Source organism: Phyllosticta citriasiana (assembly GCF_038021145.1).
Source record: "Phyllosticta citriasiana strain CBS 120426 chromosome Unknown IWZ02scaffold_2, whole genome shotgun sequence".
Lineage (NCBI taxonomy): Eukaryota > Fungi > Ascomycota > Dothideomycetes > Botryosphaeriales > Phyllostictaceae > Phyllosticta > Phyllosticta citriasiana.
Window position 1 is genome coordinate 2,428,136 of NW_027117279.1, and position 18,818 is coordinate 2,446,953.

Here is an 18,818-nt window from a genome sequence, read left to right on the forward strand (position 1 = left end):
TTCGAGCGTGACGGGACCGTGGCTGCCAGTGCCGTCCGATGCCAGGCGCCGTGCCGAGAAAGCTCCGGACTTGGACGGGAGCAGCTCCCGTCCCACTTAACCTGAACCTCTGACAGCACCCGACGAAGGACACCAAGACATCGACATCATCAACTACAAAGCTATCCGCGACTCTCAATTCAATCACCATTTTCACCATGCTTCCTCGCTTCGGCCTCGGCCGCCTGTTCATGCGACCCAAAATACCTCTCAAATCATCGCTCCGTCCAACGCGTCGTTTCCAGCACCACAGTCCCGATCCAGAAGACTTCCTCCTCCCAGGCCAGAAATCTGCCCAGAACATACTGAAAGGCTTCATTGGTGCCAATGCCGTCGTATTTCTTGCGTGGCAAGTTGCAACCACACGTTCAAACGCAGACTCGGCAGACATGGTCAAAACCAAAGAAAAGATGGCGAGAGAATTGAACGACAAGTTTGTATTCCGCGCCGATGACATTACCCAAGGAAGATACTACAGCGCGATACTCCACACCTTCTCGCACATGAGCATTATGCACTTTGGATTCAACATGATGGCGATGTGGTCTCTGGGCAACGGCATCATATCGTCGCTGCCCCAAATGACGGGCGCCAGGTTCCTCATCTTGTGCATGGGCAGCGCTATGGGCAGCGCCATTTCGACATACACACACAAGAAGAGTCGCAGCATCCCCAATGGCAGTGTGGGCGCAAGTGGCCTGGTTTCGGGTATCGCTGCCGCCGTCGCTCTGAGAGAGCCCTTTGCCAAAATGGGCTTTATACTCATCCCAATTTCCTTCCCTGCTTGGTTCTTGATCTCTTCATTCTTTGGCTACTCTGCGTACGCCATCGCGACCTACGACCCTCGTAATCCGCCCATGCTGGACCACGCAGGCCATCTGGGAGGCGCCGTTTTTGGCGCCTTGTACTACATCTTCGCCCTGAGGCGCGGACGCATTCCAATGAGATGGAAGTGAACACGCATTGATGGGGTCGAGTTATACCAGCACAATATTCGTCATGAAGTATCCAGCGGGCCAGGTTTTGCAAGGCGCAGGATAGATACCCAGAATAAAAGTTAAGTCTGATTCCGAACACTCTCTGAGTTTCGCCCACTACGCCTAAAGTAATTCCGTAAAGTCATTGCACCCGCAACTTTTAAGAACCTCGTCCGTTTCATGAATCCATCAAGCTCCCCACTTGTTGTCGTCCTGAATCCAAGCAGCTTTCCGTGCTCTAGCCTACCTCTTCAATCAAAGTCCGCAACGTGCCCGACTCGGCCAGCATCCTCAGCCAGGTCTGCACAAAAGGGCCATAGTCGTAGCGCCTGCTCTCTGCCTTCTCCCTGTCAGCCGCAGCAGTCTGCTCCTCGTCGCGCAGCGCAGCCCTCATCCCCGCTTGCTCCGTCACAAACTTCTGTCTCGCCTCAATCAGCGTAGTCGGATCATCGTCCTCCCTTATCCTCTTCTCGAGCGATGGTGGAACCGCAGCACAGCGAATGTCTTGGGCGCCAATCGAACAGTCGGATGATGGGCCTGCAATCAGATTCTCCTCGGAACTTTCGCCTGCCGTGGCAAATTCCCTCCACGCTGGCTGCACCTGGTCCAACCTCTCCTCGCACATCTGGATGCTCCTGATGTTCTGCGCTAGCTGCTGCTTCAGTTCGATGCGCGGGTCCTTGACCAGGCTCAGCAGGCCGAATTCGATCTGGCCCTCCTCGTACTGCGCCATGCGCGCCATGAGGTTGGGCGCAATGGACTGGAGCCAGTCATCGTCGGCGCCAAGTTCTTGCACCTTTTGCGGCTGGCGGTCCAAGCCGTCAAGCTTCCAGACGGAGCCGGCAATGGGCAGGAACGCGATGAAGTGGAAGGCGGCGTCGTCACCGCTGCTCGCGTTCTTGGCAGCCTTGGATTTGGCTTTGCTGGCTTTGACGTCGTCTTGCATCTTGAGGTCGATGTTCATCATGTCAATCTTGCGCGCGAACGAGTTGTGCACGTTCTTGACAAAGTCGTAGTTTTGGATCTGATCGCCCCTCAGGGCGGGCGTGAAGTCTCGGGTGAAGGACTTGAAGCTGCTAAGGTTAGGGCCTAGGTCAACGTCGGGGATGTTCATGACGATGTTGAGGAGAGCCACGGTGGCGCAGGCGTTGCCCGTCGTTTGGTTGGCGAACCACACATGATCGGGGCAGATGGCGTCGGTTTCGAGAAAGTCGTCCTCCTTGTAGCGGAAGAGGAATATCAAGCCGTAGACGGGTTTCGGAAGCATGCACAGCAGCGCCTCATCTAGGCCAAAGACCTCTTGGACTTTGACGCCTTTTACGCCAAAGTCCTGGAGCATGGTATTGAAGAAGGCCTGCAAGGTTAGCTCAGTGACTGAGCGGAAGTGAACGTGACGAACCGGATCATTCTCAATCTCGCAGAAACCCTGCCACTTGAGACGTTCTTCGCGAGTTGTAGGCACGGAAGCGTCGGTTGGAAATACCCTCTCTTCTGGAGGAGGCAAACCATTGGATGTAGCATCTGATTTGAACTTTCTCCTCTTTGAGGCACGGGTAGCCATGGTGAAGAGATGCTCGGGGGTTTGTGTCGGTGAGTAAGAGTAACGTTGGACGTACACCGGGTGAGAGAATCGATTTATACAGGACTGCAGGTACCAGTAGCGGCCGAACTTCGGCGAAACTGGAATTGGGGCTTGGAGGAGGACAGCAGGCGTTATCATCATGAGTTTTGGCAGGAAATTGAGTGTTTTTGGTCAGACATGGTGGTGACGCAATAAGAGGTCCGGAGCAGTGGTGACCTGGACAACGGCGTTTTCGTGGCCCGACTACACAAACTCGTGAGCTGTATGCAGGTGGTAGTTCTTTCTTAAGCGACTGCTTCCTGTGTTCTGAAGAGTTCTGGTCGGTTCCTGGATGTTGTCGACTTGGTGAGCTTGAAAGCGGCAGCCGGAAGGGTCCCGCGCGTCGCGAGCTTGGACAAACACCCGGACGCGAACTTTTCGGAGCTACACCTCTCCACCAACAACAAAGCTACAACCACACCCCACCCACCACCCTCCACCACCTCTACTCGCCTTGGGAAGCTTCCCACTCCTTTGGATGCTCCTGGTCACCCCGCTTAGCCCCCCGAAATCGGCATGAGATGAACGGCACTCCTCGCATGCGCTCTGGCGCATTCCCCCAAACCCCAGACACCATCCAGCAGCGCGCGAGGCGAGCTGCCCGAAATACGACTCCTGGTGGTGGCATATCCAGTGTACGAGCACCGGTCAGCGACGACAATATCCTGAATAAGCCAACACCCTCTTCCGGCTCGCAGCCGTTGATCTCGACCGATGTAATACCCGCACCGACACAGCGGCTCTACGCCGTCTTCTTCTACGGCGCCCTGCTCGCATGGCGATTCTACGACTTTGTCAACCTACACAACGAAGAAACAGACTCGTTATGGCTGTTTATGAAATGGATGCTCATCGACGCCGTTTTCCTGTTTGGTCTACCAGCTTTGAGGATACCATGGTTGGAGTGGTCGACAACGGTCATGGTGTTTTTGTACATGGCACACGTCTTGTTGGATGGGATGCTCATGTTTCGCATCGGAGTGAGTTGGCTTCTTTTAGTTTGGGGGTAGTTGCTGACATTTGTCAAGATACCGATTATGACCTGGATTGGCGGAATGTTCAAAATGGTCTATGACCGCGAAATGGCTATCGAAGAACACAATGTGGACCCTTGGGCAGTCCGCCACAACGAGTCTCTTATTCTGGGAAGACAAATCGTAAACATCCTTCCCGAAGGGTAAGTCGGTCCTTGGTCAAGCGAGGCAGAAGCTGATTATTCTAGGTCTGCCACTATCAACCCAGATCGCGAGTCTTTTTGTCTGGGAGGGCCCATTAAGGACGTGCAAATTCCGATCTTGATTAACCAAACCACACCCATGCTTATCGAGCTCCTCCGCTACGACCTCAACACCGGTACGAACGACACGCTTGTCATTTCTGGAAGGGAATTGAAAAACATGATCAAGAACGCAAAGAAAATCCAACGCATTGCTCCAGACGAGCCCCTTCTCCTGGAATACAAGACCAAAAAGACGGGCTTCTATTGGCTGAACAGAGTCATCGACGAGTCTAAGCTCGAGGTCCAGACTCGCGACCCTGACATGATGGTGGTAGCATGTCCGGAGGCTCGAATCAAGCCCAGCAGCAAGCAACGCTGCAGGGGTGAGGCCGCGGATCTTGGCATTGTGGTCACAGGTACACCTCCTCTGCAGCTCAGATACCGGAGAATGGTCGAGGGGCAGGAGCGCGAGTCCAAGAGCGAATTCTTGCAGCCAGATGACTTTGTCACTCCACTCTCAAGGCACGTGTCTGGCGCTCTCGTTCGGTCAGGAAATTTGGACGTCACTTGGGCTCGCCCCCAATCTGTCGAGGTCCCTCTCACAGACGTCCTTGCGCAGTCGGGGCTGTGGCAATACTCGGTTGAAGAAGTAACAGACGCTTTCGGCAATTTGGTGGCATACGCCAAGGAGCAGGATGAAGATGAAGAACCAACTCTTGATGACAAGCTTCAGCGCGCGTTCTTCGTCTACGAGAGGCCTTCAGTCATGCTGCATGGCTGCGATTCTCAGCATCCGCTCCGCGTCGCTCGGGGCGAAAAGGCCGCTCTTCCAATCCGCTTCTCTTCGACCAGCCGCAACCCGCTTACAGATTCGGAGCATAACATTGAGTACATGTTTACTCCTGAAGATTCGCTCACAGCAAGCGGCGAGCACACAGCTAGCAACAGGACCAAGAGGGAAGTTCTGAAGAACACAGGCCAAAGAGTCATCATCCAGAAGCCTGGTTTGTACAGTCTTCGTTCCATCTCGACAGATATTTGCGAGGGCGAAGTGCAGGAGCCTGCTTCGTGTCTTCTTCTCAATCCCCCTGAGCCTGATTTGGACATTTCCAGCGATCCAATTTTCGACAAGTGTGCCAACAGGCCTCTGGGTCTTCGTGTCAGTCTCGATCTCATTGGCACTCCTCCCTTCAAGGTCAGCTACTCGATCAGAAAGAGAGGTGAGAAGAGCGAACAGATTGCCCACGTCGATGTTCCAGGGCTCAGGGGCCAAATCGACATCATGCCTCCTGACGCTGGTCACTACACCTACACCTTTGCCACAGTCAACGATCAAGTGTACAAGGGCCATTCCATCCGACACAAGAATTTGGTCCTGGAGCAAGACGTCAAGCCATCCGCTTCTGCCCATTTCATGTATGCTGCGGCCAAGACGGAGGCTTGTATCGACGAGCCTGTGACGTTCGGCATCAAATTCGGCGGTGAAGGGCCGTGGACTTTGGAGTATGAACTTGTCCACACCAAGAAGAGGATCAAGAGGGAAATCAAGGGTATCGAAACGGAGACCTTTACAATTACCACTGACGCTCTTGACCATGGTGGTGAATATACCATGGCTCTTGCAAGTGTGACGGACCGACTTGGTTGCAAGGAGTACCTCAAAGAAGAGGCAAAAATTAGCGTGCGTCATGAGCGTCCCAAGGCCTACTTTGGCCAGATCGAGGGCAGGCGTACTGTGCGGACCCTCGAAGGCAAAAAGGTCGATCTTCCTCTGCGTCTTACTGGTAAAGGGCCGTGGAACCTCAAGTACAAGAACGCCGCCGACGCCGACGACCAAGTCCACGCCAAGAGACTCGACCACGCCAACGACTTCCTCGATGTCAAGGGCAAGGGCTTATACGAGCTCTTGGATGTACAAGATGCCATTTGTCCGGGTTCAGTTGATCCTGCCGCCAAGGTTTTCGAAGTGGGCTTGATTCCTAGACCGACCATCAGAGTCCACGAATCGACAACCATCTCGCATGCTGGCAACAACAAATACATTCGGCAAGAGATCTGCGAAGGCGACCAGGACAATCTTGATGTCAGTCTCACAGGCACACCGCCATACAGCATCAAATACGAGCATCATGCTCCCGGCTCTGGCTACCAAGTCAAGAACATCAATGCCGCTGTCAACGTCGCTTCAATCGCCATGGACACGTCCAAGGCTGGTACACATGAATACAAGTTTACCGAGTTGGGCGACAACAACTACGACCATGATGCGAGGACTTTCCAGCCGCTGGTTGTCGAGCAGCTTGTCAACCCTCGTCCGTCTGCCCGCTTCAAGGCCCCTGGCAAGACTTACAGCTACTGCACTACCGAGGACGTCAGTGCGGAAGACATTCCCATCGAACTCACAGGCTTGCCACCCTTCTTCTTGGAAGTCGACCTCAAGCACGCTGGCGCCAGCAAACCTGAGACGCTGTCATTCCCCAACATCCCTTCTACTTCGCATACGATCAAGATTCCTCACCGTCACCTTCACCTCGGTGCCTCGAGCCTCATGATCCGCAAGGTACGCGACGCCCGTGGCTGTCGTGACAAGCCAAGGCTCTCCGCCGCGAGCAAAGACAGCGCCGTTCAACGCGTCCAAATCGCCGTCCACAACGCCCCAACCATCAACCCGCTTGACACGCGCAGCGAATACTGCGTCGGCGACCGTCTGTCGTACACTCTCTCGGGCGTCGCTCCCTTCTCCGTCTTCTACACCTTCAACGATCAGCCGCGCAAGGCCATTGCCGAAGGCACCACGTTCCGGCGTCTGGCAGAGCGGCCCGGCGCCTTCGCCATCACGGGCATCGCCGACGCAGCGTCTCAGTGCCACAACAACGTGCTTCATGCGGCGACGATCCACGAGATGCCTTCGGTGCGCGTCAGCAAGGGACGCGAGACGCGCGTCGACATCCACGAGGGCGGCGAGGCCGAGATCCTATTCGAGTTTGGCGGCACCCCTCCTTTCGAGTTTACCTACACGCGCAGCACAAACGCGCGCCCAGGCCGCAAGAGCGTCGTCCTCGAGACGCGCACCCTCACCAGCATCGACTACTCGCTGCGCATCAAGGCCAGCGAGGAGGGAACGTACGAGGTCGTTGCCATTAGGGATGCGTGGTGTGCGTATAGCAAGGGCGGCAAGGCGGGCGTTGTTGGCTCCGAGGCGCAAAAGATGTTGACATACTAGGTGGTGGTTGAGGCACATAGGAGTAGCAGGTGAAGCGAGAGGTGAGATTGTGGTGTGTGTGTGGGAACTTGCAGAAGGTGATGGTGGATAGATGGCGGGATGGATGGCATTTATGCGGCGTTATGACTTTCTTATTTTCCCCCACCCTGTGTCCGTTTTGCCAAAAGCGTGCGTCTCTAGTTGAATTGATTGATTCGTCATCATTGCTGTGGTGTACCTTCTGCGGGTTTCTGCCTCGTGCTCGTGAGCACTACTGTACGCTTTAGACGACAGGCAAGGTACGTAATCCCAACGCGAGGGTACTTCAGACCATGTAACTAGGTTGGAAGCAGTGACCCGGTTGGAGAGAAGGAAACAAAAAGAATGAAAAAAGAAAGTAAGTCGTCCAGAAGCACTGACATTTGAGCTCGATATCCTGATCGTAGCTCCGAGACTAATCAGCTGTTTTACATTGCTGCCATTAATGGCTGGAAGCGCTGCTATCACTGTCGGCGGATGGTGCAGCTTGTTCTGGGATGTAATCATGTGAGGTTCATACGCGATCCACGAGACGAGTTGCCCTTTTACGCAAACGCTGATTGCTTGCAGTTGTCTTTGCGGAGCCGAGTCTTGCTATCATTGCGGTTGTCGTTGGAGGACGTGTGGTTGCGAATAGTTTCAAGAGTCCACTCTCCTATCAAGCAATGGACAGAACCATGAAGGTTGATCATTAGAGTGTTCAGTCAGCACATCAACAACGAGTAGAATTGAAGCAATGGATTTGTACTTAGAACTCTTTTCCCAATACATGAGGGACTTGGTTCACAACCTATTCCTCCGGCATCGACTGCAGCTCCTCAACAGGCACTGCTGACACTCGAAAATGTAGTTTGGCATCTGATAGTTGCACGTCTCGCAGCGATGGGCGCCACGAATGTACGACCATTGATCGTGTAGGCAATCTTGATTTTGGCGCAGACGATCATTTAAAGTTTGAAAGAAGGCATTGGCGGCATTGGCGAATTCTTCCCATCGCTCGCGATGCATGCCATTCTCTGCCCTTTGCCAAATATTTTCCTCATCTGCTTCTCGACAACTGCATGTCTTCCAAGCAGCCCTGCACAAATAACACCATTGGGCGCGGCAAAGGCAGCTGTATCATCTCAGTGTCCATCAAGATCGAGGAAAAGGGCTGTAGACTTACGTCATGTGGTAGCATCCTGCTGAAAGGCTCACTAGACGCCGGCACTGATAGCAACGCTGCCACTTGTTCTCCTGAGCCAGTTCCAACAACTGTTGTGTCGCCTCGTCCTCAAGACAGTCCCCATCGTCATGCGCTCCAGCTTTACAAATCGTGCAAGTTTTCGCGCGACAAGACGGACAGTCCCCAATGTCGCTCTGGATCCGATGTCGTGGAATCCAAGCTGACCAGACCGGCCTTGCACAGTACGTTCGATCCTTCGCCTCCCATTCTGGGGCCTTCTTCACGAAATCCCTCTCTGTCCGCAGACTCAGAAAGTTGCGCACCGAAGACAGAGGTATCTCAGTGCGGCAGCAGCGCGGCGGGTACAGGCTTTCATCCTTGACGGCATCCAGAAACAGGTGGTCGATGCAGTCTGCACAGTAGTTGTGGTCACAAGGAGCGCGCGCGCAGTCGTAATACCTCTTTTCTTCGAAGCAGGCTGCGCATTGCCGGTAGGGCGATGGTTCCTTGGATTCGCGAGTGATAGCAGTTGGTGCACCGTGCCTGGACGACCCGCCGGCCTTGGATTGCAAAGATGTGCCGTTTGAGTGGAGATTTTCAAGTTCGAGGTCCGAATCGGACCACTGTGCGGTTGGAGAGACATCTGAAAATCTGTTGTTGGAGGAGGTCTGTTGTTGCTCGAGAGACCGACCCGACTCTTGCAGCTCCGCAGCTTGACCAAGGTTGCGACGCTGTGTAGCGATTTCGACTTCACTAGAAAGCTGCGCATTTGTAAGCCAGCAGTCAAAGGTGGGTGTTGACGCTTATGATTGTCGACCTCCAAAGGGCCGCGGGTCGGTTTGAATAGGCCTCGACGAACAATCGAGTAAAATGGCTACCGAGTACGAGGTAAGGCGATGTATTCCAACTAAAGCTATGGAAGGTCTCCAAACTAAAGGTGGGCCGGCTATCACGTTTCTCAACGATTGATCCACTGTGTTGCAAAGTCCATTTTGGTCAGACGTTTCGGCTTCTGTTTCATGATAGTCCTCACTTTGTGTGACAGAAGCTGTGATGGGAAGATTGTCGGGCAAATAGGGCAGAGACACCATACACTCGCAACCATTGGGCAACCAATGTGAGAAGATTGTTGCGTTGGTTCCTCGATGTGTTGTCGCCCATGGTTGGCACCGGGCAGCGGACAATTTGCACGCCTACCAATTTAAAAAAAAAAAAAAAAAAAAGAAAAAAAGTGCTGTTCAATGCTCCAAGACATTGTTTACAGTCTATTCCTGCGACACCTGTTGCATGCGCGCATCATGCAATGGCGACATTCGAAGATGTACTGTGGGAGCCGAAAGTTGCAAGCCTCGCATCGATGCGACCCAGGAACATACGTCCAACGGTGGTCTGTACACTCGTGATGCTGCATAAGACGCTGGTAGATGTCTGCGGCACCTGCGCCAGGCTGAGCCCGCTGTCCTCGAGCAACGAGATTCTCGGCCCTTTGCAGGAGATGATGCTCTTCGAACAACTGACATGTGCAGTCTTTCCATCTCATCCCACATAGATAGCACCACTCGGCGCCGCACTTGCACCTAGAAGAGTCAGCGAGACAGCAAACCCTGGGATGACGGCACCTACGTCATGTGATAACACCCAGTGTCGATTTCGATCATCGCGCGGCATTGATAGCAGCGTTGCCAGTGGTTTTCTTCAGCTAATTGAAGCAACTGTAGAGTCTGCTCATCTTTGGGGCACTCTCCGAGCCCGTGTGCTTTTCCCTTGCACAGCGAACATGTCTCCAATGAGCACTTCGGACAACGACCCACGTCGTGTTTGATCAAATCTGGATGAATCCAGGCCGAGCAAGTTGGCACAAAGCAGTAGGTCCGATCTTTGGTCTCCAGTTCCGGGACTTTCCTCATGAACTCTTCAGCAATCTCTTTGTCAAGCACGAAGCGTACTAATGCAAATGGAATTGGGGTCCTGCAACAGCGCGGTGGATATAGCGACTCATCCTTTGTGGAATCCAAGAAGAGGTGATCGAGACAGTCGCCACAATATTCATCGCCACACGGAGCTCGTGCGATGTCGAAAAACTCTTTTTTGGTCGCGCAGGCCACACACTCTCGACTGAATGAACGACTGGATTTGGAAACTAGGCTTCTTGCACCTTGAGTGGAAGACTCTCCAACCTGGGTCTCGTCGTCATCGTCGTCAGGCGTCAGGTTGACAGAAATCGCGGAGTCTCGATCTTCTGTCATAACCTTCACAGCGTAATCCTTGGAGACGTACAGCGCCGCCAACTTCGCCAGTAGCTCTGTATCCAACGATCCTTTTTCAGTGGAGCGGAAGTCAAAGGGCTTTGGCGCCGTCGGACGACCGTCCAGTCGACATGCTAGATCGCGATCATTTGCTGCAAGTTCTTCCTGGCCAGCAAGCTCCGAGAGGACGTGATGATCAGTCTGCTGAGCGTGAACAATGCTCTTCAACATCTTTCTGTCTTGTAGAATTCCCATGCTGGCTTCCAAGTCCTCGTGGCATAATCGAAGAGCAATTTCTTGGTCGTTAATTTCCCCCATGCGGCCTTTACGCTTGGAGGCACTGACGAGAGAGTCGATGTCGTCTAGTTGCAGCTGCAGTATCAAAGCTGCGGAGTCCACGTCGACGGTGTGAAGATAGGAAGCGAATGTTGCCGAAGCCATGGCGTCGATTTCGTTTCAGGCTTTGGATGGCAGTGAGGCATGGACAAAAAAAAAAAAAAAAAAAAAAAAAAAAAGAGAGAAAAAGAAAGAGGGTGCGGCTTTGGCACACTCTTCGAACCCGATGGTTTTTGTCCCTACTTGTACTTGGTTCCTACTTGTACTTAGACCCTACTTGTACTTAGACCCTACTTGTACTTAGACCCTCATGGCACGGGAGGCCAGAGCATGTGTGGTTCAACACCGAGGCTAAATTCAATCGAATCATTAGTAACAGCCATACATACTTTCCGCTACAGACTCACCGGTGAAGCCTAGATATCGGAATCAATTGGGCTCCGAACAATCCTAGCTAGACCCGACATAGTCAGCTATCTGTGGGCAGTATTTGCTTTTGGCAGCCAACAAGACCTCCATGTAGCTTGAGCCGCTACGTGGAACAAGCAGATTAAGTATCCAAGTTACTTCAATCCTCGAACCTTGCGATAGAACTCCAATTGGCATGCCTCTGCAGCTTGTCGGTATTTGAAGTTGCCGAGGTAGATGCATGATCATTCAGAAACCGGAGAGTTAGCGACTGGGGAGGTGCTATGACATGATCAGCTGTATATGATGAAGTTCCCGACGTGCATTCGCGAAGAATCAGTATGATACTTAAGTTAAATCGCGAAGGATTCTTACTTCTTAGCTACCCACCTAAACGCCATTCGCAATGCCATTTTCCCATTGGTATCATTATCCCTGCCATCATATTTCGGCGACGTTGAAAACCGAGCTCATCTCGACCCTTGAGCCCAAGCTCGTTGCCACCATATCCTTAATCCCGTCCCAATTGATGTCGTTGAAGCGCCTGCCGCTCAATTGCTGGCCAGCCTCGATAGCCTCGGCATATCTGCCCAATGCCAGCCTCCGCGCCACCACGGTGTCACGGGCAGCGTGGTACGTCTTGCCCTTGCCCTTGAGGAGATACTCCTCAAACCATGCCTCTTGCTCAGCCGTGAGCGGCAGGTTGATGAGCTCATCCACCACGTCGGAGGAGCCATCGCTGCGCGAGTGCTGCAGAGCATTGTCGATGAGGAGCTCGAACAGCGGCTTGTGGTCTTGGACTGGCTGGGTCTCAATGAAGAAGTAGGCTTGGATGAGCGAGAGATGCGCGAGGTACGTTATGTAGGACTTTTGGAGTTCGGGATTCGTGAGCGGCGGGCGGACGGCGTTGTAGTAAGCGAGAGGAAGATGCTTGTTTGCGAGCTTGCCATGGTCGATGAGGACGCGAAGGATATCTTCTGGGAAAGCAGGGAGAAGAGAGGGGTGTGTCAGGTATCCCAGCGCCGCCTGTTCCGAATGTTCAGTGCCCTGCTTCTGCTTGTGAATGTCCAAAGTTCCATACCTCGAATTGCAAGTGATCCAGATTCCAGAGCCCTTGAATGACGATCCAGTATTTATGCGGCAGGTGGCTCTTCTTTGCAAACGTCTCTGCAGCTTCTTCGTCGTCCAAAGCGGTGCAGTCTTTCAAGAGGTAGTACAGCAACGACTGCTTGTAGTGGTCCGCGATTTCGGCGCTGACAATCTTGTCGTGGAGTTCTTCCAGGTTTCCATCTTTGGCAGGAGGATACAGGTAGCCACCTATGAAGCCGTCAGTCACAAGGTGAGCTTGGAAGTCTGCTCTCGTACGTACTCTTGACGTGGAGTTGTCCGAGAAGCTTGTCGAAGAACAGGGAGCCGCCTAGTGTGCGGCGGTTCGCGCGGATGGTGTTTTGGACATTCTGGCTGTATATCTCCGTGCCGCTGGGGAAGACAGCAGAGAATTCGTAAATGTCGAGCATGGTGGGCGCGCGTTGTAAACCTTGAAGGTGCGCGCGCAGTGTGGTGTTTGGCGCGCGAGTCAAGTCGGCTTATGTCATGGCTTTCTCACGACACAAGCGACACCACCCATATTTCCGATGCTTCCTTTCCCATGACACTTTGCCGTCCATCGTCATCAGAATTCCATTGCGCTGTCAACTTGCCAGAAACTGCAGCGATCTTCTCTTCACTGTACCCAGACTCTGACCTCTCACAAAAAATGCGCGCCTCTGCAATGGAGCTGCTGACTTTGCCTTGCCCATGGATTTGAACAGAAGACGATGTCCCTGGATTCGTCTCCAGGGTTGCCGAGGACTAGGAATGCTGCGCCCCTGACTGCCAATGGTGACTTTCATTTCCCTCGCGTCTTTTTGACCCGGCCAAGATGCTCACGACGCGATAGGTTTCTTCAGCGACTTCTTCAGAAAGGATGAAGCAGTTCAAAAACACTCGGCCTTCTCCATAGGGATGCAGGTAGGCTTAGAATACCGTGATTTCACCTGCGTACTTTATCGACCCTTGCCTACGACCATGTGGCAATGCGAAATTCCGTGCATTCCGGTCATTTTGACAATCACTTGAACGCGTTGAGAATTTCACCACTTCACCATTTCTCTGTGCTGCCCCGCGCGTAGAAACCAGACCTCAGTGTTTGATGCCGGGGTCCATCTCATCATGCTTCGATCAAGAACTCACACCAAAGAAATCGTCGCGCTCATTGCGCTGATTCTCGTCCTCGGTCTTCTCTGGTATCGGATTCTCTGCGATGTTCACGGCAGAAGAGTCGATGAATATGGCGTCTCAGATACTCTGTACCAGCAATTGGAGTCTGGCCAGGAAGAGAAGTCTGCAACGGAAGCAGAACAATCCTCAATGCTTTCCACATCAGCCACTGCTCTGGAAGACATTGTAGCCATCGAAGCAACCAGCACAACGAAGGTCACTGCGCACAGCACTGTTGCAGATGATATGGCAGCTTCCATGGAAATAGAGGCTGCTAGCGACATGGAGATCAGTGCTATGGATATGTCAACCGGCATGCTTTTGGAAATGATGGAGGCATCATCATACGAAGCCAGCAGTACCGCCTTTGACGCTGAAGAGACCATCACCTCAAGCCTTGAAGAGCCGACAAGTAGCTCCAGTGAAGTCACAAGCTCTACTTCCGAGGCCTCAACTCCGAAATCAGTCAGAACATCATCTCTCAAAGTTCGAACAGTAGACTGACAAGCAATATAGTCTCAATTTGCCCTCATTTCCAAGCTGACCTTTGGCCCCGGCCCGGTCAAGCCCCCGGGTTACAACTACACAAAATCCGTTGTCATGCCGCGCACGACCAAAGAAGACATAAGCTGGCTCGACCAAACCTTTGGCGATGATCACCTACTCCAAAAAGCCGTCTACACCGTCGACAGACCCGTGAAGCCCTACATCCTCCCCTCCAACAAGGGCAACGAAGTCATGGCCTACTTGACCTACATCATCGACTTCTACGACCACCTCCCCGACGTTTCCATCTTCATGCACGCCCACGAATTCGCCTGGCACAACAACGAGCTACTCGAAATGAGCAGCTCTCAAATGCTAACCCACTTGAACCTGCGCAAAGTCGTGCGCGACGGCTACGTCAACCTGCGCTGCCACCGTTACCCCTCGTGCCCAGACCACCTCTTCCCCTTTGCCAAAAACCACAGCGTCTGGGACGTCCCCGAAGAATCCATCTTCGCCGATGCCTGGACCGAGATCCTGCCCCACGAACCCGTCCCCGAGGTCCTGTCTCAGCCTTGCTGCGCGCAGTTCGCCGTGTCGCGCGAACGCATCCGCGCGCTGCCTCGCGCGCAGTATAAGCATTTCCGCAAGTGGCTCATGTACACGACGCTCGAGAATCGCGTGTCGGGCCGCGTTTGGGAGTACATTTACCAGTACATTTGGGCGGGCGTGCCGCAGTTTTGCCCCGAGGAACACGCTTGCTACTGCGAGAACTACGGTCTATGTAAGTCCAATCCAAGTCCAATCTACACTACCGCAAATATCCAGTTGGGCCAACGAGGCTAATCATACTCGAAAATGCAGGCTTCGGGGGCGAAAAAGAATACAACTACTTCTACCAAAAGAAGGCCGTCGTGGCCAGTTTGGCGGACCTCGTACGCCAGCAAATGCTGGAGGAGGGCGGAAACGCGACGTATCCGATTGACTATGAGGCGCATTTGCGGACGGCGACGCAGGAGGTCAAGGACGAGCTGGACATGGCGTTCTTGCGCGGCATGTCGCCGTATTTCAGGGCGTTGGAGGTCGGCAGGGAGTGGGTAGAGGGCGATGGGTTTTAGGTTGTCATCGTTGTGTGGATTGGTGTGGTGTTGAGGGCGTTGAGTGAAAGAAAGAAGGAAAAAGTTGTGTTCATGCGGTTTTTTCTTTTGTTGCTTGGGCTCTGGTATGTTATGCCGTGTTGTTGTCCTTTACTGCTGTTCTTGTACTGCATGCTATGCATACATAGAATTTTTCCTGTCACAGAACAATGGACGAATCGACCGGCTTCCTTGCTCGCATGAAAATTGTAAAATTTCGAAACACGAAGAGACTTGAGTTTTGCCTAGGCAGGTAAAGACTACTGTTGTTCTTCTCCACCCACTTCATCACAGCATGTCCATGGCAGACCCTTCCCTTCCGTCCCCTTATACAACGATATTGACCCTAGACCGGGGCCAGAGTACACGCAAAAACGCGACAGCTCGAAAAACAAGAAGAGGAAACAGGGGAACACAACCGAAAGCAGCGCAAACTCAACGTGATCTAGCCCCTCCTCTTTTCCTCTCCGCTTGGTCTTCATGCAGGACTCGCTGCTTTGTCGCGGCCTTGCTGGCTTGCTTCCTGCCATCGAGCGAGCATGGGGCGCGCTCTCCGTCGTTCGTTGCAAGCGTCAGTCATCAGTCATCACCTGCAAAAAAACCATGATCACAATGCCTTCCCTGCCAGCGCGCGCCGCAGACATAGCAAAATTGAGCGCCGCAAGTGCATCTAAAAGCTCACGGTCAGCTCATCACGTACTCAAAGCACCGCTACCCCTCCAAGCCCCACAAAACACTGTGAACCAACAAAAAACAAAAGGGAGGGGGCAGATGTGTTGGAGGAGATAGCAAGGAGGACAGTACGCACGTCATATGATTACACCCACTCCTCTTCTCGACCATGTTCTCGCAGCGATAGCACCGCTGCCATCCGCGCTGCTGCGCCGTCAACAGCAGCGCCTTGACGTCTGCGTCTTCGGGGCATAGCCCGCCTACGCCGCCCATGTGGTCTGTGGATAGCCGCTTGCATTGCGTGCAAGTCTGCAGCGTGCAAGAAGGGCAGCGCACGAGGGTGTCTTGGGACCGCTTGTTGCGGCCGTTTCTGTTGTTGTTGTTGTTGTTTTGGCGGTTGGCGTTGACGTTGGCGTTTGCGTTGGCGTTGGCGTTCATTCTGCTACTGGTCGCCGTGGGCGGAATGAAGCGGCCGCAGTTCTCGCCCGCGCACCACGTCCGCTCTTCGATGGGTGTCGCGAGTAACGTGGCGTGCCGCGTGAAGTTCTGCCTCGTTGGACCGTGGAGGTGGTTGGCGACGGCGGCGTACGGGATAGGGTGGCCTCGACAGCATTCCGGCAGGAAGGGTTGCGGGTTGAGTCGCGAGATGCTCGCCGTGATGGCGCCGTCGAAAATTCGCGAAGTGCAGTCGGAGCAGTAGTAGTGGTCGCAGGGTAGGTGTGCCATGTCGCTGGCTGGGTGTGCGGTGGTGCAGGCGGTGCAGTCGAATGTCGGAGCTGGAGGGAATGGTTCTCGTGTTGCTGCCCGCCGCCTTTGGGTGCTGGAGGGCGCAGGTATCCCGTTGTTTTTTCTGGGGGGAGTGCCGTTGAAGGAGGGTGTACTGTTGAAAGGGGGTGCCCCATCGCGTTCAGGGGTAAACAGCCAATCTGGATAGCTGGAGTAGAAGGCTTCGTCGAACGAATTGTCGTGCTGCAGACGTCGCGCAAATTCCCGGTCCTGTGCTATTTGTAGCCCCCTTGCCCTTTCGCGAGCGTCGAGGCGCGCTGCTTCTCGTGCGTCCCGCGCCATTTGAGCTTCACGTTCCCGTCTGCTTGCCTCACGGGCCGCTTCTATGGTTCTGGCCAGCAAACTGTTATTCTCCCTTTGCAGGCTGCATATATCACGAGCCATTGCCATCAGAGCAGAAGGTGTTACTTGTCCCCCAGAAACTGATGGTTGGCCTATGCGTCTTCCTCTTTCCGTACAGCGTCGTAAGGGCGAGTTGTTGTCGTTCATGTAGCGTAGCGCAAGGCTGGCTCTGAACCGATGAAGTTCGGCCTCATGAAGAGACATGGCAATCGCATCTTCGTCTTCAGTGGAATTCGGCCATGGACCAAAGCGATAGCGATCCATCTTTCCCAGTCGTCAGGGAGTTTTCGAAGAGAAGGCGAAGAGTTTATGATCAGCAATGGCTCAAGTAACCCATAGTCGAGGTGCAGAGGTCGTAGACGGCCAGCCGAGTCACCAGTGCTCGAGGCAAACCGCAATTTCTAGTGTGTTCAGGGGCTCCCGCATGGTGAGTGTTCGCCAGCGGTAGACGCGAGTGGTAATGGAAGTGAATTTGAAAAGGTTCGGGCAAAGATATGATAATGAGACATTTGGAAGTGCTGCGTCAATGCAGCCGTGTAGGCGGAGCTGCCCGCGTGAAGTGACTGAAAGAAAGACGCCCGGTGAGGGCATTGGTAGCCCCAGAATGCCCACTGTACAAAACAAGACAACGCGGCGGCGGTTTACTGGCGAAAAACGCTTCATCGCCTTATCAAAAAGAGCCAGTCCACTGTCTCTGGTCACGCAGCCTCGCCGCCCTTGCTTTCGTTGTCACCGAAGGCGCCTATACGCCTCACTCTTGAGCGTGGCTGAATTCTCGTTGACGTCGGCTGTACGTGCCCTGGTTAGCATAAAGAGTCAGCATAGAGCCTCGCAATGTAAAAGCGGGCTTCACGTGTACTGCCGGGGGAAGTGGCTGGTAGGGGCGGACATTTCTGTCGCGCCAAAATCGTCGTTTTTGATGCTACTTGAGTAGATCCTTGACCCGGTCCTTGAACACCATGACTTCGTAAAGTGGTCCCATTTTTTCAGGAATCAAGCCATCATCAAGCCTGTTCAGAACCTAAACCCAACCCCGAATACGATCCCCTAACTCTCAAAATTCGAATCCGGATGCGCGCTTAGGAGGCGCCAGCAGCCTTGGCGGCCTGCTGAGGGTTGATCTTCTTGCCGTCCTTGTTGTACCGGATCCTGGGCGGGGGAGCGCGGTTGCGGCGGCCCTCGCGGGAGCGGACACTGGGTTTGCGTCAGCCTGGGACAGGCAAGCACGTAAGACAAATTAATACGTACCGCACAATCTTGCCGTGGATGGCGCACGAGACGCAGTACTGGAGCTTGAGGTACATCTTGGGGACGGTGTACTCGGGGAAGACAGAGGCATCCGAGATATCACCTATTACAAACAGGAATCAGCGTTCCGTTCTCCCGCCAAGGTTCTTCTCAATCTCCTGCCACCGGAAAGGCGGCCCCTTCAATTGTAGTATGCGCGGGGAACGTACGGATGGCGGCAGACTCGACCATGTTGCGGATGGTGAATCTCTTGATCGCCTTGTCCTTGGGGGTGCATCGCGAGCAGTTGGAGCAGCGGATGGGCTTGACGTGGCCGCGGCCCTTCTTGTTGCGACCGCTGTGACAGGGTTAGTTATTGAGCGCAAAAGAAGCGAGGGGAAACACACTTGTTAGCCCTCTTCTTGACCATTTTGACTGAATCTGCTGGGGGGAGAAGCTCAGAGATTCAGAGGGGATGTCGTCGTTGGTGAAGCAGCGCCGGGGTTGCAGCTGCGGCGGCCGGATTGTGTGTCTCGCTTGTGCGTGGCCCGAGCTTCGGCCGTCGGGGACGGGACGACTCTTAATCCGAGCCCAACTGGGCAAGCGCGACGGACCTCAGCGCAGGGCAGCCTCCCATGTGATCATCAGGGATCTTGCA

General features: G+C 53.8%; 8 protein-coding genes across 8 annotated transcripts; 3 read left to right on the top strand and 5 right to left on the bottom strand.

The window, feature by feature from the left end:
* Positions 1 to 102: 102 nt before the first annotated feature.
* IWZ02DRAFT_142781 (uncharacterized protein) lies at positions 103 to 1,124 on the top strand. Its single transcript, XM_066761782.1, has one exon. The coding sequence runs from the start codon at positions 198 to 200 to the stop codon at positions 993 to 995; it is 798 nt and encodes a 265-aa protein (XP_066626529.1). The 5' UTR covers positions 103 to 197; the 3' UTR covers positions 996 to 1,124.
* Positions 1,125 to 1,254: 130 nt separating this feature from the next.
* IWZ02DRAFT_370687 (ubiquitin carboxyl-terminal hydrolase) lies at positions 1,255 to 2,577 on the bottom strand (the record flags this gene model as incomplete). The annotated part of the gene is made up of 2 exons (XM_066764519.1): positions 1,255 to 2,370; positions 2,416 to 2,577. The coding sequence occupies 2 exons, from the start codon at positions 2,575 to 2,577 to the stop codon at positions 1,255 to 1,257; spliced, it is 1,278 nt and encodes a 425-aa protein (XP_066626530.1).
* A 457-nt stretch (positions 2,578 to 3,034) lies between these two features.
* IWZ02DRAFT_479444 (uncharacterized protein) lies at positions 3,035 to 7,290 on the top strand. The gene is made up of 3 exons (XM_066769089.1): positions 3,035 to 3,617; positions 3,666 to 3,814; positions 3,860 to 7,290. The coding sequence occupies exons 1-3, from the start codon at positions 3,159 to 3,161 to the stop codon at positions 7,077 to 7,079; spliced, it is 3,828 nt and encodes a 1,275-aa protein (XP_066626531.1). The 5' UTR covers positions 3,035 to 3,158; the 3' UTR covers positions 7,080 to 7,290.
* A 2,146-nt stretch (positions 7,291 to 9,436) lies between these two features.
* IWZ02DRAFT_142882 (uncharacterized protein) lies at positions 9,437 to 11,183 on the bottom strand. Its single transcript, XM_066761785.1, has 2 exons — positions 9,886 to 11,183; positions 9,437 to 9,839 (listed from the first exon to the last, which is right to left on the bottom strand). The coding sequence occupies exons 1-2, from the start codon at positions 10,947 to 10,949 to the stop codon at positions 9,521 to 9,523; spliced, it is 1,383 nt and encodes a 460-aa protein (XP_066626532.1). The 5' UTR covers positions 10,950 to 11,183; the 3' UTR covers positions 9,437 to 9,520.
* Positions 11,184 to 11,597: 414 nt separating this feature from the next.
* IWZ02DRAFT_142813 (nuclear pore complex assembly-domain-containing protein) lies at positions 11,598 to 12,796 on the bottom strand. The gene is made up of 3 exons (XM_066761783.1): positions 12,622 to 12,796; positions 12,334 to 12,569; positions 11,598 to 12,278 (listed from the first exon to the last, which is right to left on the bottom strand). The coding sequence occupies exons 1-3, from the start codon at positions 12,767 to 12,769 to the stop codon at positions 11,694 to 11,696; spliced, it is 969 nt and encodes a 322-aa protein (XP_066626533.1). The 5' UTR covers positions 12,770 to 12,796; the 3' UTR covers positions 11,598 to 11,693.
* Positions 12,797 to 13,290: 494 nt separating this feature from the next.
* IWZ02DRAFT_142905 (uncharacterized protein) lies at positions 13,291 to 15,335 on the top strand. The gene is made up of 3 exons (XM_066761787.1): positions 13,291 to 13,976; positions 14,028 to 14,781; positions 14,862 to 15,335. Exons 1-3 carry the CDS (start codon positions 13,464 to 13,466, stop codon positions 15,113 to 15,115), a joined length of 1,521 nt encoding a protein of 506 aa, XP_066626534.1. The 5' UTR covers positions 13,291 to 13,463; the 3' UTR covers positions 15,116 to 15,335.
* A 1-nt stretch (position 15,336) lies between these two features.
* IWZ02DRAFT_142888 (uncharacterized protein) lies at positions 15,337 to 17,295 on the bottom strand. The gene is made up of 2 exons (XM_066761786.1): positions 15,942 to 17,295; positions 15,337 to 15,803 (listed from the first exon to the last, which is right to left on the bottom strand). Exons 1-2 carry the CDS (start codon positions 17,195 to 17,197, stop codon positions 15,713 to 15,715), a joined length of 1,347 nt encoding a protein of 448 aa, XP_066626535.1. The 5' UTR covers positions 17,198 to 17,295; the 3' UTR covers positions 15,337 to 15,712.
* Positions 17,296 to 17,808: 513 nt separating this feature from the next.
* Positions 17,809 to 18,644, bottom strand: IWZ02DRAFT_443172 (40S ribosomal protein eS26). The gene is made up of 4 exons (XM_066767005.1): positions 18,568 to 18,644; positions 18,391 to 18,518; positions 18,182 to 18,284; positions 17,809 to 18,127 (listed from the first exon to the last, which is right to left on the bottom strand). Exons 1-4 carry the CDS (start codon positions 18,588 to 18,590, stop codon positions 18,013 to 18,015), a joined length of 369 nt encoding a protein of 122 aa, XP_066626536.1. The 5' UTR covers positions 18,591 to 18,644; the 3' UTR covers positions 17,809 to 18,012.
* Positions 18,645 to 18,818: the final 174 nt, after the last annotated feature.

Coding starts and splice junctions, on each gene's coding strand:
- IWZ02DRAFT_142905 (XM_066761787.1), top strand. CDS start 13,464: ATGCTTCGATCAAGAACTCACACCAAAGAAATCGTCGCGCTCATTGCG. Junction 13,977..14,027: donor AGGCCTCAACTCCGAAATCA/GTCAGAACATCA, acceptor CAAGCAATATAG/TCTCAATTTGCCCTCATTTC. Junction 14,782..14,861: donor CTGCGAGAACTACGGTCTAT/GTAAGTCCAATC, acceptor TCGAAAATGCAG/GCTTCGGGGGCGAAAAAGAA.
- IWZ02DRAFT_142781 (XM_066761782.1), top strand. CDS start 198: ATGCTTCCTCGCTTCGGCCTCGGCCGCCTGTTCATGCGACCCAAAATA.
- IWZ02DRAFT_142888 (XM_066761786.1), bottom strand. CDS start 17,197: ATGGATCGCTATCGCTTTGGTCCATGGCCGAATTCCACTGAAGACGAA. Junction 15,804..15,941: donor AGTGGGTGTAATCATATGAC/GTGCGTACTGTC, acceptor GTGAGCTTTTAG/ATGCACTTGCGGCGCTCAAT.
- IWZ02DRAFT_142813 (XM_066761783.1), bottom strand. CDS start 12,769: ATGCTCGACATTTACGAATTCTCTGCTGTCTTCCCCAGCGGCACGGAG. Junction 12,570..12,621: donor CGGACAACTCCACGTCAAGA/GTACGTACGAGA, acceptor ACGGCTTCATAG/GTGGCTACCTGTATCCTCCT. Junction 12,279..12,333: donor TGGATCACTTGCAATTCGAG/GTATGGAACTTT, acceptor CATTCGGAACAG/GCGGCGCTGGGATACCTGAC.
- IWZ02DRAFT_443172 (XM_066767005.1), bottom strand. CDS start 18,590: ATGGTCAAGAAGAGGGCTAACAA. Junction 18,519..18,567: donor GTCAAGAAGAGGGCTAACAA/GTGTGTTTCCCC, acceptor ACCCTGTCACAG/CGGTCGCAACAAGAAGGGCC. Junction 18,285..18,390: donor GGTCGAGTCTGCCGCCATCC/GTACGTTCCCCG, acceptor TGTTTGTAATAG/GTGATATCTCGGATGCCTCT.
- IWZ02DRAFT_142882 (XM_066761785.1), bottom strand. CDS start 10,949: ATGGCTTCGGCAACATTCGCTTCCTATCTTCACACCGTCGACGTGGAC. Junction 9,840..9,885: donor ACTGGGTGTTATCACATGAC/GTAGGTGCCGTC, acceptor TGACTCTTCTAG/GTGCAAGTGCGGCGCCGAGT.
- IWZ02DRAFT_479444 (XM_066769089.1), top strand. CDS start 3,159: ATGAACGGCACTCCTCGCATGCGCTCTGGCGCATTCCCCCAAACCCCA. Junction 3,618..3,665: donor TGCTCATGTTTCGCATCGGA/GTGAGTTGGCTT, acceptor ACATTTGTCAAG/ATACCGATTATGACCTGGAT. Junction 3,815..3,859: donor GTAAACATCCTTCCCGAAGG/GTAAGTCGGTCC, acceptor TGATTATTCTAG/GTCTGCCACTATCAACCCAG.